Raw genomic sequence first — 17,521 nt, 5'->3', positions numbered from 1 at the left:
TCTAATGCATCTGTTTCGTTCACTGCTGTGTCCCTGGTGCCGGGATGGGCAGGGCCCGCCTGGTGCACACTGTGGCCGGGTTCCTGGAAGTCACGGTTCGAGACACGGCAGGAGGCCAGGGTCCTCCATTCCCGGGCCGCCAGCCCCATCCCCGCGTCCGCCTGCCCGCCCGCTGCCTCGCCCGCCCCACGGTTATTTCCGCCACCTGAGCCCGCCTTTGATTAGGTCTCCTTTCTGTGAAAAGAAAAGGAGGTGACAGTTGACTGGTGGGGGAAGGTCATTCATCCCAGAAAGGAAATTGGATGGCGCGTTTCCATCCTGCACGGCCCAGCCACCGCGCCCGCAGACGCGCTCCCCTGCCCGCGCCACGTCCCCCGCTGTGGGCCGCGCCGGTGCCCGCGCCCACACAGCCTCTCCGCTCTCGCCCGCAGGCAGCTCCGGACGGCCCCATGCAAGCCAAACGATGACCAGTTGTGGCCAGCGGTCCCTGAACGTGCTCACCGTCCTCTCGCTGCTGGTTCCGGCAGGTAGCGCCCGGGGTGCTCCGGGGGAGGGGGAGGCCTGGGGGGCAGGAGTCCTTTCTGGGCCCATGGCCAGCCCAGCCGGGGTTCCGGGTGCTGACTAGGGTGCCCATGGACACCCCCCGGTGAGGAGCTGCTGCTTGGTGCCTCGCCGCACACGCCTGCCCTGGCGCTCGGCGAGACGTTCTCTCGGGCGCGGGGGTCACGGTGGCTGCCAGGGGCCTGGGAGAGGCCTTCCGAGGATTCTCTCCGCTCCTCACCCCTGCAGGTCCAAGCGAGGGGAGGTGGTAGGCACCCCATTGGGCAGAGAGGACACAGGCCTGGAGGGGGCACTGGCTGGCCGAGACAGCACAGCTAGTGAGGGGCAGGCCTCTGAACCCCGGCAGGTGACCCCGGCCCCACCCCGGTGCCCGGCCTCCTGGGTGGCAGGTGGGCTCTCCCTCCTGTTTCCAGGGTGGGAGGGACCCGGGCCTCAGCTTCCAGACAGAGTGCTGACCCCAGAAGCGCCCTGACCCCCAGCAAGGCTGGCCCCTCAGCGGCCCGACCGAACCCCGACCTGAGCCAGGCGCCGACTCTCTCTCTCTCTGCTGTCTCTCCATCTCTCTCTCTCTGTCTCTCTCTCTCTGTCTCTCTATCTCTCTCTTTCTCTTTCTCTGTCTCTCTCTCTCTCTCTCTCTCTCTACTGTCTCTCCATCTCTCTCTCTCTCTGCTGTCTCTCCATCTCTCTCTGTGTCTCTGCTGTCTCTCTCTTTCTCTGCTGTCTCTCCATCTCTCTCTCTCTCTCTCTCTCTCTCTCTCTCTCTCTCTCTCTGCTGTCTCTCCATCTCTCTCTCTGTCTCTCTCTCTGCTGTCTCTCCATCTCTCTCTGTGTCTCTGCTGTCTCTCCATCTCTCTCTGTCTCACCCTCTGTCTCTGTCTTGGTTCCCCCCATGCCCCCTGCTCACCTGCCCCCCCCCCCGCCCCCGTGGCATGGCATCCCCTAGGCCAGGGCTCCCACACCCAACCCCGTCAGCATCTCCTGCAGGGCTGCTCACCCCTCCCCCGCCCAGCGCCTGATTCAGGAGGCAGCCGAGGGCCCGCCCCCAGAGCCTGCATTTCCGAGTCCTTAGCAGATGCAAACTTTGAGGCCTGCTCTGAGCCTGAGTTTCCCCCTGTGCAGTGGGAGCCCACGGGTTAAAGAAGAAGGTGCGTCCTCCTGGCCCACCCAGTGACCCCTGCACCCCAGGGCGGAGGCTGAGAGGGGGCCTGGAGCCCCCTGACTCCTGAGACCTGGGACCCCTCCCGCAGTGGCCCTGCCCGTCTCCGCATAAGAGGGTGCTGGACGTGGGGCGGGGCCCAGACCTCACAAGGCTGCCCCGGCCGCCCACGGGCCAGCGCGCCCAGCAGGGACCCCTGGCCGGGACCTCCGGAGCTGTGTGGGCTGCAGGCTCAGCCGCCTAGGGAGACGGCTCTGGAGGGGCTGTCGCCCAGAGCAGGCCTGGGTGCTTGGAGAGATGCATTCAGCCAACAGGGGCTCTTCTCAGGGTACAAGTTAGATCCAGTCACCCCGGGTATGAAGATACCAAGCCGGACAGCGCTCCCGGGTTTTCCCGTTGTGTCTGCTCAGGCCTCCTCCCCTGTGTATCTCCAGGGTGTGGCTGGCAACGGGGCCCCCTCCTAGGCTGGGGCAGCTGGCACTGGGGGCAGGGGCGCAGGGGCACGGGCCAGGCTCCTGGGGACCTTCAGGTGGAGGGCACTGCTTTGGTAGAGACCCAGGTGCGAAGGAGGTGCCCTTTCTCTACAAGGGGGACTGTTCTTGCCCGCATGCTCCTCGCCCCTCAGGCCACCTGGGCCTGTGAGCAGGTCCCCCAGACCTCACTGCAGCAGAGCGGAGGCGTGGAGAGGGCTCGGCCGGGGCAGGCCTGGGTGGCTTCCACGGCACCACCACCCCCAGCTCAGGCGGGTCACTGTAGCCTCTGACCTCAGTTTCTGCATCTGTCGAGTGGGATCGCAGACCCACCTGACGGAGCAGCAGGTGGCTTAAATGAGAGAGAGCCGGTGAGGCCACAGTTAGCACATGAGGCGCCCAGTCAGTCAGGTGACTGGCACTGCGCTTTCCTCCCGGAGGACAATGCAGGCTGGCGCTTACCGTGTTAAGGTTTCCTCCTCCAGTGCCTGCTGCGTGCGGAGCGGCCGGAGAGGGCCCAGGGGGCTTCAGATGTGGCCCCGCTCACGGGAGCCCTGGTCTGGGGACACAGTGTGAGCAGGGCTGTCGTGGAGGGAGCGGGGCCTTCCTGCCGGAGGGGAGGCTTGCCCGGACCCCCTCGGACAGACCCACCAGGCCCCGCCCCTGGTGCTCAGGCCTTGGCGGGGACCCCCCCGAGCCTGGCGATTCTGTTTTCCAGTCCTGTCCGCGCACTTCCGGGTCTGTGAGCCGTACACGGACCACAAAGGCCACTACCACTTTGGCTTCCACTGCCCCCGGCTCTCGGACAACAAGACCTTCATCCTCTGCTGTCACCATAACAACACGGTGTTTAAATACTGCTGCAACGAGACGGAGTTCCAGGCGGTGATGCAGGCGAACCTCACAGCCGGCTCCGAGGGCTACGCGCACAAGTAAGTGCCACGCGCGCCCTGCCTGGGGCCCCCCGCCCCCCGACAAGGCAGGATGCGGACCAAACACCCCATCCCCTCGGGTGGCTGTTGGGTCGCCATTGCCAGGATGGCCGGGCCTGGAAGGAGCCTGGGAGAGTTCAGGAGACCCAGTTTTCTGGCCTGTTCTATCCTCTGAGCTTTAGCGTTTCCATCTGAGAAATGGGCACATCATGCCTACCTCTCAGGTCTGCTGCAAATTAAATGAAGGCAAGTAGGTGGAAGGCTTTTAGGCCGCAAGTACTTGGGCCTGGAATCCACAGGACCCAAGCTCCGTCCTTCCTTCCTTCCTTCCTTCCTTCCTTCCTTCCTTCCTTCCTTCCTTATTTGTTCAACAAATATTGATTGGTCTCTTGACCCAGAGATTAAGCCCCTTTGCGTAAGGTGATTAAAACACACCAGACCTGATGGAGGGGACCATGATGAGTGTAAAGAAAGAGGAGGAGTTCCCAGCCGAGCAGCGGTGGGAATACGATGGAAGCAGCATGTCTTTCTCTTATTGTGAGTGAAGCTGAGCATCGCTGCACATGTTTGAGAGCCATTTGTATTTCTTTTACCGTGAGCTAGCTGTTTGTGTCCTTTCTCATTTTCTTATTGAATTTTTGGCCATCTTCTTATTTATTTACAGGAACTCTTTATATATGAAGGAAATATGCATTATAAATATTTTCTCAATGTGTCTGACTTTGTGATGTTTTTTTTTTCTTCTTGACTAATTTTTAATTGTTATGTAATCAAATTGTATCTAATTTTGTTTTCTTTTTTTTATGTCTTCTGGGTTTTATGTTGTACTGAGAAAGGCTTTCTCTACTCTGAGATTATTAAAATTTTTCTTTTTTACTTCTTTTATGTTTTACTTTTTTGCCTTCAAATCTTTTTTCTGTTTGTTTTGTTAATTCTCACCAGAGGATATTTTTTTCCATTGCTTTTCAGAGAGAGTGGAGGGAGGGAGGGACAGAGAGAGAGAGAGAGAGAGAGAGAGAGAGAGAGAGAGAGAGAGAAACATCGATGTGAGAGAGACACATTGACTGGTTGCCTCCCGCACACACTCCAACTGGAACTTGAACCTGCAATGTAGGTATGTGCCCTGACCGGGAATTGAACTCGTAGCCTTTTGGTGTGCGGGCTGATGCTCCAACCAACTGAGCCACCCAGCCAGGGCCCATTAATACGTTTTAAAGTCTTCCTGGTTTACTTCCCATGGCTCTTTTGTTACGGGAACTCTAGGATTAGCTTGTGTAGTACCCCTGACCGCCCCCCAAAAAATTCAGTTAGTATTTTTTACTGAGATTGTATTGAATTCATAGATTAATTCAAGGAGAATTGACTTTTCATGATGCTGAATATGCTTATCCAAGAACATGGTATGTTTCCCCATTTGTTCAAATTTTCTTTCATAGTGTTTTGGAATTTTCTTCATATAGATAATATATATAGGGTGTCTCAAAATTCATGCAAGAAGTAATTTTGATAGAAAACACAGGTTTATAATTAAAAATTGTAAATTTTTTATTGATTCATAAAGTATACAGTATAGGGTTATGTATAGAGTAGCATATCGGATAAATGACCTCCACGGCTTTACTGGCACATACACAAAGCCATGGTCTTCATTGGTCTTCATTGTCCCTGCTCCTGGGCCATAATTGGTACTTGGTAATGCTTATCAAATTGAAGGGATTGAAACCAAAGGGCAACAGATATTAGAATCTGATTCAATAAACCAAGTAAAATTAGGCTTTTATTTTTTGTTGTTGTTGTTGTTAATGCTCATGCAAAATTCAGATCTTACGTGAATTTTGGGACACTATATATATATATATATATATATATATATATATATATATATATATCTTTTGCATTTATTCCTACATATTTCTTCTTATGCTATTATAAATGGGGTCTTTACTTCCACGACATCTTGTAAGCGACTGCTGTTTCGATGAAAAGACCTAAGGATTACTATATGTGAGCTTTATACTCAGCCACCTTACTAAAGTTCCTTGACTGTGTAATACTTTTCCAGTTCTTTCTCTGAGGTTTAACTATGACGTTTACAAACAATGGTAACTGTTTCCTGCTTGCCCATTTTGGTGCCTCACTTCTTTTTTCTTGCGCAGTCGTGTTGGCGAGTATCTCTAAAACAGTCTTTGAAATTGTCAGGCATTTTTGTCATCTTTCTCAGTTTAATGGGGATGCTTCACATATTTTCCTAATAACTCTGAGGCTGATTCTCGGGGTGGATATATATGTTTTCATGGTAAGGGAACATCCACTTGGAAGGAGTGTTCATTGAGGGACCCTTGAAGACATTAGTGGCTCCATTGGGAAGTGGTGGGAGAGAGGTGTGAGTCCCACTCTCTCTGTGTGCTGTTGGGGCCTGAAGGCTTTGCCACCACACCATGCCTACTCGGGGAAGCCGCCCGTCCCCTTTGGTCAGGCAGGAGATTTAACGCTCTTCCATCCTCCCCTCCTCCCACGGTAGCCAGCCCCCCAACCCTCCTTCCTCGAATGCAGGGTGCATACCTTCCCATCTGCTCAGGCCTTAGAATAATCCCGTGTGTGACGTCACTCAGCAAGGCCTGCCTGTCCCTAGGGCTGGAATCAGGCCGGGAATCTGACCAACGGCTGAGTCCCTGAGGGAAGAGGGCCCGGCCAGGATAGCGGTGAGGACCCCGAAGTGTTGCAGTTGCCGGCCACCCGCCAGACAGAGGACAGGCGCTTGGCCAGGCAGCCAGACTGCTCCGAGGTTCTGGCAACCCGGCCTGGGATCCGCTGCAAAGCCCCCAGGTCTCTGTAATCCGCGCATTCACGCGGGCTGCACGTGGAGCACTTTCTCGTCTCGGCGCAGGGGGCCCTGGCTGCCCCATGCAGAGCTGACCACAAACCTGCAGCCTTCCCCCGGGGGAAGGGCAATGCCAAGGGCAGAAGTTGAGCTCAGTTCTTAAGCTTGACGTGCGGCCGGCATTGCGGAGCGTGCAGCGAGGAGGAGGCTCGGAGAGGCTGAGTAACTTGCCTGATCGAGGCAGCCGGTCAGTGGGGGGCCAGGAGCCAGCTGAGGTCTGGAGGAGGCGGGTTTCAGCAGGAGAGGCCAAGGGTGGGGATCCCCACCGCAGCCGCATGGACGTCTGGGCTGAGCCCGCCCTGGGGGCTGCCTGTACATTCCGGGCCCGCCGCACCCTATGTGACAACCAAGCATGTCTCCTGGTGATGCCAAGTGTGGGTGCAGGATCACCCCAGGGGGAGGGCCTCCGCTCTGGAGGGACTCCTCCTTCCTGGTGCTCCACCGAGCCCCCCACTACCTCCCTCACCACGGAGGATGGAAGCCCAGTGGCGTGCACTGCCCTGTGGTGTGGTGAGTCCACTCCTCACCCGCTCGTCCTGTCACCAGGGCCCCCGTGCCCCAAGAGGGAGGCGTGTGCCCGACCCCATGCACACTGGAGTGCCTCCGAGGCTGAGCATGTCCAGGCGGAGAGGGTGAGGGGGACTATGGGGACAGGCAGTGGGGTCTGGGAGGGAGTGGGGCGAGCCGGGCCAGGCGCTTGGACTTTCTCCAGTGGGTGGCAAGGGGGCCTGAGGGCATGGGAGCCCTGAGGGCTTTAGGCTGGGATTGTGTCCGTGAACAGTGCATGGGACAAGGGCCTAGGACACCGCAGAAGCCATGATGACTTGGGCAAGATGGGGCCCTGCTGAGCGGGGGCAGGCTCACCCCGAGATGACCAGTCCAGAGTCCAGATCCGGCCCTGGAAGCCCCCACCCCGCTGCCTCATCTCGGGGACCCCGGGGAGAAGGCCCGAGCCCAGCGCCGGACCAGGGCCTGGTGTCCAGGTGGAGCACGAGGCACGGAGGGCAACGAGATGAGCAGTGGGGTGGGACACAGGGCCGAGTGGGTCAGTGAACCGGGCGCGACGGGGCCTGCAGGCTGGGAGGTCCAGGTGGCCCTGGGTGTGCGAGGGGCCAGGCAGAGGCCACCTCTGGACGGTGCGGCCCTTTGCGCCTCTGGATTGGTCATCTCCCAGGTGAGACACCTGCGTGTGTGGCTCATTCTCACAGCTGCTCTGAGGGAGAAGGAAGGGTGGGCCCAGGCTGGTGTGGTCACCTGTCCCAGCTCCGGCCAAGCCCCGAGGGCCATGGGGCCCTGCCTCCGGCCACTGGCTCTGCCACCCCCGTTGCATCTAGAGAGCCAGGCTTGGCCTGATGCCGGGGAACGCACCAGATCTCAGCCAAGAGGCCAGAGGTTCTGACATCGCAGACAGGGCAGCGCCCGCTGGCTGCCCACCTGGATGGACCAGCGCAGCCTGACCTGGTCGGCACTCTCTGAAGATGCGTGGGGTCCATTAGCAGCTAGGACCCCCCATCGGCCAGGAGGTGGCCTGGAGGCGGGAAAGGGGCCTCTGATGCGGAGTTAGCTGTGTTCCTGGAGGAGCAGAGGGTGTGTTTCGGCTCTGGCTGCTGGCGGGAGGCAGGGCGGGAGGGAAGCAGCCCGTCCAGCCCACTGCGGGCGAGGCGCCTGCCACCGGCACACCTAGGGGCCTGGTGCTCAGTCCGGTGTGCACGCGCCTCCCAGGCCGGCTCGGGCGGGAGGCGGGCAACGGCCCCCCCAGGGCCCTGCCCAAGCGTGGGAGTGTCTGTGCTGGGCTCGGGTGTGACGGGTGATGAGCCGGAGGGGTCTGCGGTCAGCGGCCCTGGGGACAGGGGTGTCTGGCACAGGTGGCATGGCGAGGGGTGTTTGCAGTGCGTGGGAGTTCCTGCACCGGGCAGATGGGGTGGGCGCGTGGGAGAGGGGCTAGGACGACAGAGAGCCCTCAGAGGGCAGGTGGATGGGTGGTCACTCCCCCGTCTGCACATGTCACCTCGTCCCTAAAGCCGTCCTTTCCCAGGCCCAGAGGCATTCCAGCCATGGGGTGGCCAGCGAGTGCAGTCGGCTGGGCCTGGGACCTGAGGACCGGGTGCTCCGGGCTCCCCCACCGGGCGGTCCTGCGGGCCTATCGTCCCCACCCAGCTCGCCCCAAGCTCCAGTCCAGCCGCTGAGCGGCTCCCTCCCATCGAGCCCTGTCAGGCACAGAACCTTCCGGAATCCATGTCGCCTACTCTGAATCCGCCCCCAGGTGTGGGGACGGGAGACAGTGGACAGTTGCGAGCACTTAGGGTGGCGTGAGGGGCCTCCCACCAACGCCATTCGTCCGAGTAGCGCTGTTGCCTGTAAAGGAGGTTCCGCTGGGACAGTGACGGCGAACCTTCTGAGCATTTTGAAAAGCCCTAACTTAACTCTGGTGCCGTGCCACAGATAGAAATTTTTTGGTATTTGCAACCGTCGTAAAACAAAGATTTATATTTTTGATATTTATTTTGTATATTTAAATGCCATTTAACAAAGAAAAATCAACCAAAAAAATGAGTTCGCGTGTCCCCTCTGACCCGCGTGTCCTAGGTTCGCCATCACTGCGCTAGGACCACCTCGCCGGGGCTGAGGCTCAGAGAGGGCGAGAGCCTGCGTGTGCTCACGCCGCACAGAGCCGGGCTGGAGCCGGGCTGGAGCCGGGCTGGTGCGACTGCTCTGGCCTTGGTGCTCCGCCTGCAGCTGGGAGGGTCAGGGGGCACGGGAGTGGGGTGCGGGGCGATGGCCGTAACGCCCCTCACGGTCTGAGTGTTGAGATGTGTGAGCCTTCAGAGCAATGCCCACCCGCGGCTGCTTTCATTCCTGTCACTGCTTCTCGGTCCTGGAGGCTCCAGGCCCAGCATGGCCCAGCGCCCCCCTGGCCCCTCCCCGCCCGCCCCCCACCGGTGTCACAGACTCCCTCTCTGCAGGGCCTGTCTGCAAACAGCTGCTCCTGCCTCCCCTCCCTGCTCGCCTCCCTCGGCCCCCGGGCTGCTGCCATGGGAACCGCTGAGGAAAGCTTGATGCTGAGAGCAACTCTGGGGGCCCATGGGCAGCTGGGAGAGGGTGCTGGGCAGAGCAGTGGTGCCAGGGCGGCGGCAGGCCCCCTCTGTCCTCGGATGTCCACCCCAGGACACCTGCCTCAGCGGCCAGGGCTATAGCTTGTGCCCTGGAGGAATTCCACACCCAGGTGCCAGGCGCATGGAGCTTCCCCGTGAAATGAGGCTGCTGGTGTTCATACTTCGGCCTGAACCAGCCCTGGGACCTGTGCCGGCCTCATGGAGGTGGGGGCGCAGGCGGGGCGCAGGAGGGCGGCTGTGATAGAGGCTGCCTGGCTGCTCCGTCCTCAAGCAGAGGCCCTGCCCCGAGCACCGGCAGTGCCCGCTCCACGCTGTGCCCCGCACATGCAGAGGCCGCTCCCTCCAGCCGGGGCCACCAGTGAGGGGAAGGAAGGCATTCCGGGCTGAGGGCACGTGAGCCACAGAGCATCCCTGGCCGGGGCCCCACCCCTGCAGGGGCCGGAGGAGGTAGAGGGGAGCAGCCCGTCTCACTGCCGAGGCCGAGGCTGGGCCGGGTGTGAACCGAGCCGGGAAGATCCGAGTCTGGAAACGGAGCCCAGGACGGGCGTCCCATCATCTCCAGGCCCAGAGACGTGCAGGGATTCTCCCAGGCCACACAGCAAAGCCGGGCCAGCAAGGAACCAGAGCCAGGCCTCCTGGCTCCTGGGCTCCAGAGGGACCTGCTGTGGGGACCAGGGCACGGAGGGTCCCCTCTGGCGAGAGCCGGGGTGGGTCCCTCCCTGTGGGGGGCGGGGCCACGAGGCCTCCTCTCTGTCGCCCACCAGCGCACACCCCCCTGACGGAGGCCGAGGCAGGAGCGGGTGGGGCAGCATTTGGGTGACCGGTACATCGGTTCCTTTAAACAGCCCGGCCCTGGCCAGCTCTGCCCGGCACAGCAGCCGAGCCGCAGCGGCAAGCCCGGCACCGGCCCTCCGGGCACAGGGACACTGGCCTGGCCTGGGCGGGGGGACAGACTCCACAGTCAGGCAGTGGGGGCTGGGCTCGAGGCCGGAGGAGGGGCCGACCCACCCCTGTAGGGGGAGCAGCAGGTCTGGTCTCAAAGAGAAGGTAGGAGCCAGGCCGGGGAGGAAGGAGGTGGGACAGAAGGCACAGCCCGTGCAAAGGCCGTGTGGGAGCGAGCGGGGCCTTCCGCGGTGAGGGGGAGCCAGGCTGCACAGAGGGGCTGCGCTCCTGCAGCGGAAAACCTCCCACCGCCCTGGCCGCGGGCTCCGAGGCGTCCGGCTCCATCCCCGGGAGGGGGCTTGCGGGAGGCGGTCTGTGTTTCTCTCTCATTGATGTTTCTCTCTCTTCCCTCCCTTCCTCTCTCTCTCAAATCAATAAATACATATATTTTTTTAAACCCAAACAAACAAAAAATTTTGAGGCGATAACTGCCTTTCTACAATAGAGTAGCATCTGGGCCACTTTCCTTCTGAAAAACAAACCAACACCCTCCGTCATTCTGCGTCTGGAGGGCGGAGCAGCCCTGGGGCGGGGGGAGGGGGTTGTTGGTGAATAAATAAGAAAAATGATGGAGGGACCCCAAGACCCCGGGCAGAACACAGTCTGGCGTTGCCCGGTGACAGGGGCCAAGTGAGGAGGGAATAGAGGGCGGGTCTGAGGGGCAGGTGCCAGGGAACAGCCAGGACCCGTGGCTGCTGCGTGGGGCATGGGGCGGTGGGGGGGGGGGGGGGGGGGACGTGAGACGTGGAGTGTGGGGAGGGCGGCCGAGCGGATGCCCTGTTTCCTGGGCTTCTGAGAAGCGGGGAGACCTGGGGCAGGCTGGAAGGGGGCTGGCCCAGGTGGGTGCCCGGCGAGTTCCAGGGCACGTGGGGGTGTGAGGTGGCCCAGTGTGGGTGCTGAGGGGCAGGGGGCACAGCTCTGGAACTTGGGTCGGTTTGTCCTAAGACAACAGATTTCCTGCACTTGCCCTGGGCCCAGTAAGATGGGGAGGAGCTGGTATCCCAGGTGGCGGGGATGGCATGAGCCAAGGCCCTGGGGTGGGCAAGCAAGGGGCACCCACAGAGACCGCTGGCAGGTCTGTGAGTGGCACCCATGTGGGGGCATGAGGGTGAAGGCAGGGGCCACCCCATCCTGGGAGCCCCAAATGGCAACTGAGGATTCCTTCCAAAGGGAAAATCAGACGGCCTCCCGGGTTTCCACACCCTGGTGGAAGGCTTCACAGTGCCTCTCCCCCCCGCTAAGGACTTGGGGTGTGGGGGGCTGTTCTGGCTGGGACAGGGCCCGGGGCAGAGGACCAGCATCTGGGAGGAGGCAGACAGGGCCGGTGGTGGAGAGGAGGTGGAGGGTGGGCATAAGGAGAGGAGCCAGGACGCCTCACGGCCCCTCCGCTCTGGGACCCCGAGATGGCCCCGTGCCGTGTTCTCTCACCAGCGCGGCCGATCACCTGGCCGAGCGACGGCCAGCTCCCCTCTCATCTCTCTCCGTCTCTCCCCAGCAACTACACCGCCCTCCTGGGCGTCTGGATCTACGGCTTCTTCGTGCTGACGCTGCTGGTCCTGGATCTCCTGTATTACTCGGCGATGAACTACGACATTTGCAAGGTTTACCTGACGCGGTGGGGCGTCCACGGACGGTGGATGAAACAGGACCCGCAGCGGTGGGGGAACCCTGCCCCGCCCCGGCCAGGGCAGCCGGCCCCGCAGCCCCCGCCTCCCCCCGGCCCCCTGCCACCAGCCCCCCAGGCCGTGCACACGCTGCAGGGAGACCCCCACAGCCCGCCGCTGGTGACCTTCCAGAGTTCGTCTGCCTGGTGAGTGCTTGCGATCGGGTCCCAGGCTGCCCTGGCTCACTTGTCTTTGGCCAGCGAGCTTGGGAAATGCCAGACCGTTGTTGCCACCCTGTTTGCCTTGTCAATTAATTACCTGATTATCTGCCAAGAAAGAGTTGAGGTTGTCCATGGCGGCCAGGTGTGCCTGCGCAGGAGAGTCCACGTGAGAGGTGGAGACGGAGTTTAGAAGCATCGCTTGCAGGTTTATCGCACTGAGAGCTGGTGTGAGAGTCATTGCTGCTGAGCGCTAAATGGTGTGGTGAGCTTCCTGGCTGCCAAGGCAAAAGGGGAAATTGGGTGGCTTTCCAACGTTTCACCATCTGGCCGAAGGAAGCAGATCAGTCTGTGATGGGCCAGGGGGGCGGTTTTCTCGGAATGAAGTTGGACTGTGAGCCTATCGGGGGCTCCGTGGTGCACAGGCTGAGTCACAGAAAGGCGTCTGAGGCAGGCCGAGCAGGCGGCTGCGCAGGAGGGAAGGGAGCCAACAGGAGGGGGGTCCCAGGGACCAGCGTTGTGGGGCGGCTGCCCCTGCAGCACCTGTCCATCCCGCTGAGCAGTGTGTTCCCATCCATCACCTCCACTGCGACTCTCGTGTCTGTGCAGCCCAGCGGGTGGAGGTAGGGAGTGAGCGCCGGGTCCCGGGCAGTGCAGGGTTGGGAGGAGGGCGGAGGTCTGTGCCTTTTGGAGCAGGGAGCCACCGCGCCGCTGGCCAGAGCCAGCCCCTGGCCGGAGCCAGGCTGCGTGCAGGTGCCCCAGTTCAGGGGTGGGGTGAGGGGTTCGACGCTCGGTGGGGGCTGAGCTGCAGCCGTGGGCTCAGTATCCCAGGACATCACCATGCTGAACCTCGGGTACAAGATTGAGGTGCAGCCCTAGCGGGCGTGGCTCGGGGGTGGGGCGTCGTCCCAGGCACTGGAGGTTGCTGGTCTGATTCCGGTCGGGGCGCGTCCTGGGTTGCGGGCTTGATCCCCGGCTGGGAGCATGCAGGAGGCAACTGATCGGAGTTTCTCTCTTCTCTCTTTCTAAAATATCACTAAGAATGTGAAAAACATGGAGGCGCAAAAACATACAGCACAGTGGTCACTGCCAAGTCCATACGTTTTCCAAGCAACCCGACCCGGGTTCAAGGCCCAGCTCTGCCGTTTCCCAGCCCGAAGCTTCAGGCAGGTCACTTCCCCCATAACCTCCCCACCCTTCTGCCCCGAGCTTGTTCTCAGGGTTAAGCGCCCGGCACATACTAGGTACTCAGTTCACCGGGGCTGCGTCCTCACAGGAGATGCCACCAAGCTAGTAGTGACCATTTAAGTGGTTAACCGGTAGCGACCTTTCAATAAGGAGTGACTTAAATAATTAATAAGGTGCGACTTAAATCAGCTTGTGCTTATTGATCCAATAATGGCCCCATCGATCACGCAGGAGACAAAGTCCTGGCCTTGCTCAGCCAAGTCTGACAAATGTCCGCGGAGCAGGGCCCCTGGGTGGGGGTCCCCTGCCGGCTCCCGGGGACGCGGAGATGGTGGCGGGAAGATGCACAGCCGGCCCAAAGCTGCAGACAACGAGAGGCCTGCTGCCTGGCCCCGGGGCGGGGGGGGGGGGGGGCAGGGGAGGGCATGTCTGAAACGTGGGCCTTAGGCAGCAACACGCTGGGCTGTTGGCCACCGAGAGCGAGCGTGTCACAGCCTCACAGTCAGGCCGGGAAAGGCCAAGGCGAGGCCAGGACGCTCACCAGGCACCGCGACGGGCTTCTGTCCCGCTGTGTCCCTTCAGGAGCCTCCCTCGACAGCGCTGCATCCTGGCCCCCTCTCTCACTTCCCTCTTCAGCCTCACGGCCTCTCTCTTCCCTCCCGTCCTGTCCTGCTCCGTGGTATGTGGGTGAGCCCAGCTTGTCCAGCTCCTGGAGGCCTCCCACCCCCCACCCCACCCCACCCCTGTACCCCATTTCCCTGTACAGAGGGAGCAGGGCACGAGAAAAGACCACGTGGCCCTTGAAGTCACATGACCCTTGCAGATTTCATGAGGCCCAAGAAAGAACCAGGCCTTGGCCCGGCTGTTCGCCCCCCCGCCCCCCCCCCCGCCCCCCGCCTTGTGGAGAACACCCTCCAGCTCTTTGCAGAACTCACCCGTGCCTCCCGCGGGCGCCTGAGTTCACCCCAGAACCCCCCTCCTGGTGGAACGCGGGCCCCTGTCTCCCCGGCAGTGGGCCAGGCCGGGGGCTGCTTTCTGCAGGGGGACACCCGCCAATAGCGAGGGAGTCCGGGGAGTTAGCAGACGTGCCCCCCAGAGAGTCTCCAGGTTAAAGCCTTCTCTCCTTTCTGTTCTGTCCCTGCCCCGAGGGCCCCCCTCACCTGACAGAGACCCCCTTTCCTTCGGGGCTGGGTGCCCAGGACACGCCCGTCCCCGGGGCCAAAGGAAAGGACCAGGTGCCCGGCCAGTGTTCTCCGTGTTCGAGGTCGGCCTGGAATGAAGGGTTTGCAGGCTCCATTCTGGCCCAGGGCGCGGTCCTCATCGCAGGCTCCATCCCCTGCCTGGTCAGGGCACATGCGGGAGGAAAACCAATCGGTATGTCTCTGTCACATCGATGTCTCTCTCTCTCTCTCTCTCTCTCTCTCTCTCTCTCTCTCTCTCTCTCTCCTTCCCTCCCTTCCACTCGCTCTAAAAATCCACGGGGAAAAATATCCTCAGGGGAGGATTAACCAAAAACAGGCAGGGCCCGGTGGCTTCCGGGGTGACCCAGGTCTGTGTCGGTGGATGTGCCCACTTGTACCTCGGAGTGACGGAGACCCTGGCAGAAGGAGCCCGGGCACCCGGAGTCTGAATCCCGCCAGAGTCCTTTGACCTGAGCAGGCCCTGCAGCATCTCAGCCCCTCCCCGCCCCAGAGGTTCAGGGTTCGGCGGGCGGGGCCGGAAGATGCGCCCAGAGAGGCCGGGAGGGGCCCGGCGCCTGGCGCCCCAGCTCAGAGGTCCTGATCGCTCGTCTTAATTACTCTCTCCCCGTCTTAGCTGCCTCCTCCCCGCAGCCGTCCACCAAGGAACAGTCACCGTTCCTTCTTCTTATGCCCAATTGTTCACCACAAAGTACCTGGCTCACCGAGGACCAGGAGAGCAGACACAGGCGGCCTCAGCTGAGCGCAGCTCCCGCCCTCCAGCTTCGTGCCGTTGGCTCCTTCCTTCACTTACAGCTGTTCCATCTGCACATAAATCGTGTGTCTGGGCTTTTAATTCAACATCACATCCTGGAGAGCTTCCGCACGACCAGGACGCTCCTGTGACCACTGCTCTCCTGGCTGGCTGCTGTCCCAGGGAGATGATGGACGGGTGTCCCTCAGTGACCCAGTGTCCTGGCTCGGCCACCTGGAGGCCTCTGCCCCCCACCTGCCCTGGTCCCCCTTCCGCCTCTCAGAGCATCGCCGGGTCCGGGACAGGGGGGTTTCCAGCTATCGGCCTTGAAACCCCCCATCCCTGGCCAGGCCAGGGCCGCCCAGTGGCCCCCCCTCGTCTTCCCCGAAGCCGAGCACCCGCCCTGGGACCACCCCGCCTGCCCCGTAGCTCTGTTTGTTCACAGGCAGGAGCAGAGGGGCAGGTGCAAAGGCTCTCAGAGGCTGAGCAGCCGGGGTTCAAGCCGCCCCCCTGGGGCTGGCAGCCAGAGGACCTCCAGCAGGCGGCTGAGCCGACCCCTCCCCCGGGGCGGGCAGGAGGCGGGAGGTGCTGTCTGGTTAGAGGAGAGGAGACGCGGGAAGACCTGGCAGGTGGGAACGGCTCCGCAGACGTCCCTCATCTCCCTGGGCCGAGGACCGTCTGGCCAGGGAACAGTCAGCGCCTGAAAAGGGTTTCCATGGGTGAGTAGGAGTTTTCTGGAAACGGGCAGTCTAGGCTGAGAGCAGCTCCGGCTCCCTCCTTCCAGCCCCCGCGGTGCCGGCCCGGGTGTCAGCAGATCAGAGGGGCCTTCCCGCCGAGGCTGTAAAGTAGCAACAGCCCCCACGCCCACCCCGCCCACTCCCCCATTCCCTGGTTTCCTCACGTGCTCACCGCCTGCAGTTGCGTTCGCTCTGTGGTCTGCTGTCTTCTCTGCGAGGCACCGGAGAGAGGGGTGGGTCTGTCTTGTGCTCCCCGCCCCCCCCCCCCCGCCCCCCGTACGCTCAGTGACGGCGTGTGGAGTGACCGTGTCCTCATGTGCCTGTGCCTGGCGCCTGTCAGCTTTAGGCGAGCTCCCCCCACGACACAACCCCCCACCCCAGGGAAGTGTCTATACAGCTGCCGGTTTGTTACGGTGACACACGATCTGCAGGGACACACTAAGGCGGCCACCAGCACCTGTGCTGGGCTGGGTGTCCTGGGCGAGTGGTTGCCTGGATAGATCCCAGGTGGGGGATTACTGAGTCAAGGGGCGGGCAGCTTCATGGCTCTGCCGCCAGCACCGCCCTGTGATCGCGCTTCCTCTGACTGTCGCACCCCTTCCCATCCATCTGGTAACTCCCGTGTCTCCTCTCCTGTGCGCTGCCCATTCATCTCACTGTGCCCCTGAGACAGGCGGGAACCGAGTCGTTTCCGCACAGCCCCGCGCACTTCCCGGACTCCGGCTCCCGGCGTTCCTCTCGGCTGCACAGCTCTCGCCCCCGCCGTTTGCTTAATACATTTTTAATGGACTTTCCATCGCGTCTCCTTCCGAGAGGACTGCGACTCGAGTTACGCCTTCGCTTCTCAGGTTGGAGAGTTAAACGCTCCCCAATGCCCGTGGAAACGGGGCCAGGAGCGGACTCGAGGGGTGCGGGGGCCACCTCGCCCCGGCCCCCAGGACCTGCGGGCTGGATTTGCAGGAATTTGGGGAGCCCGTTGTTAAACACAGCCACCGACAAAAATGAAATGATACCAACTTACAGTTAAATAAACTGTATAAACGCACAAGTAATAGACACGGAGACCCTTCCCTTCCTCAGCATGTTGCCACCTTTGCCACTCTCTCTGCGCCTGAGTGTGCACAACTATTGTGTCCGCGCGGTGAAAGCCTGGTGCGGTGGCTGCCCCGCATCCCCTCCCGACTCCCAGCCCAGTGACATCGCGGTGGCAGCATTTACACCAGCGAAATGGGCAGCAAGTGCTACAGATTAGGGCTTGTTTCCCGCTGGAGAACTGGTTGTCAAATGTTTGCCGCCAGCCACCCAACTGCCCATTCCGGCTCCAGCGCTCACATCTTCAGCCCCGTGAGAGGCCTGCCCGCTGTGGTGTGTGCACCCCGCTGTGGAGGAGCCCGCGTGCTTCATGCCCCTGTGAGAGCAGGAGCCAGTGTTCCAGGGACACACACAGGCGGGCAGCGGGCAGCGGGCAGCAGTAGCCGGGACAGTGGGCAAGGTGGTTCTGGAAGGGAGGGTTGTCCACCCTGTGCAGCTCCGGGTCCTTCTGAGCAAAGAGAGCAGGGGAGACAGAACGCGTGGTCAGACCTCCCTGCCACACCCCTGCCCGGGCCCCGTGGGCACGGCCGGCGTCAGCCCCTTTGCAGACCTCCAGCTCCATCCTGCTTCTCCTCCTCAGAAACTGTCCATTGCGAGGAAGCAGCTGGGCCGGCTGTGAATTCGCTGTCTTCACCAAGCACTTAGCAAGCATTGGCCATATCGTGTGGGTAAATGCTGAGAATAAAAGATAAGAA

The 17,521-nt window shown here is 61.4% G+C and overlaps 1 protein-coding gene across 1 annotated transcript; it reads left to right on the top strand.

The window, feature by feature from the left end:
• Positions 1-463: 463 nt before the first annotated feature.
• On the top strand, positions 464-11,869 carry SHISAL1 (shisa like 1; the record flags this gene model as incomplete). The annotated part of the gene is made up of 3 exons (XM_081115489.1): positions 464-527; positions 2,906-3,119; positions 11,551-11,869. 3 exons carry the CDS (start codon positions 464-466, stop codon positions 11,867-11,869), a joined length of 597 nt encoding a protein of 198 aa, XP_080971615.1.
• Between the last annotated feature and the right edge of the window lie 5,652 nt (positions 11,870-17,521).

This window comes from Myotis nattereri (assembly GCF_964212035.1).
Source record: "Myotis nattereri genome assembly, contig: HAP1_SCAFFOLD_119, whole genome shotgun sequence".
In the NCBI taxonomy this organism is placed as follows: domain Eukaryota; kingdom Metazoa; phylum Chordata; class Mammalia; order Chiroptera; family Vespertilionidae; genus Myotis; species Myotis nattereri.
The sequence above is the reverse complement of the archived record's forward strand: the minus strand, read 5'-3'. Positions and strand labels throughout refer to the sequence as shown.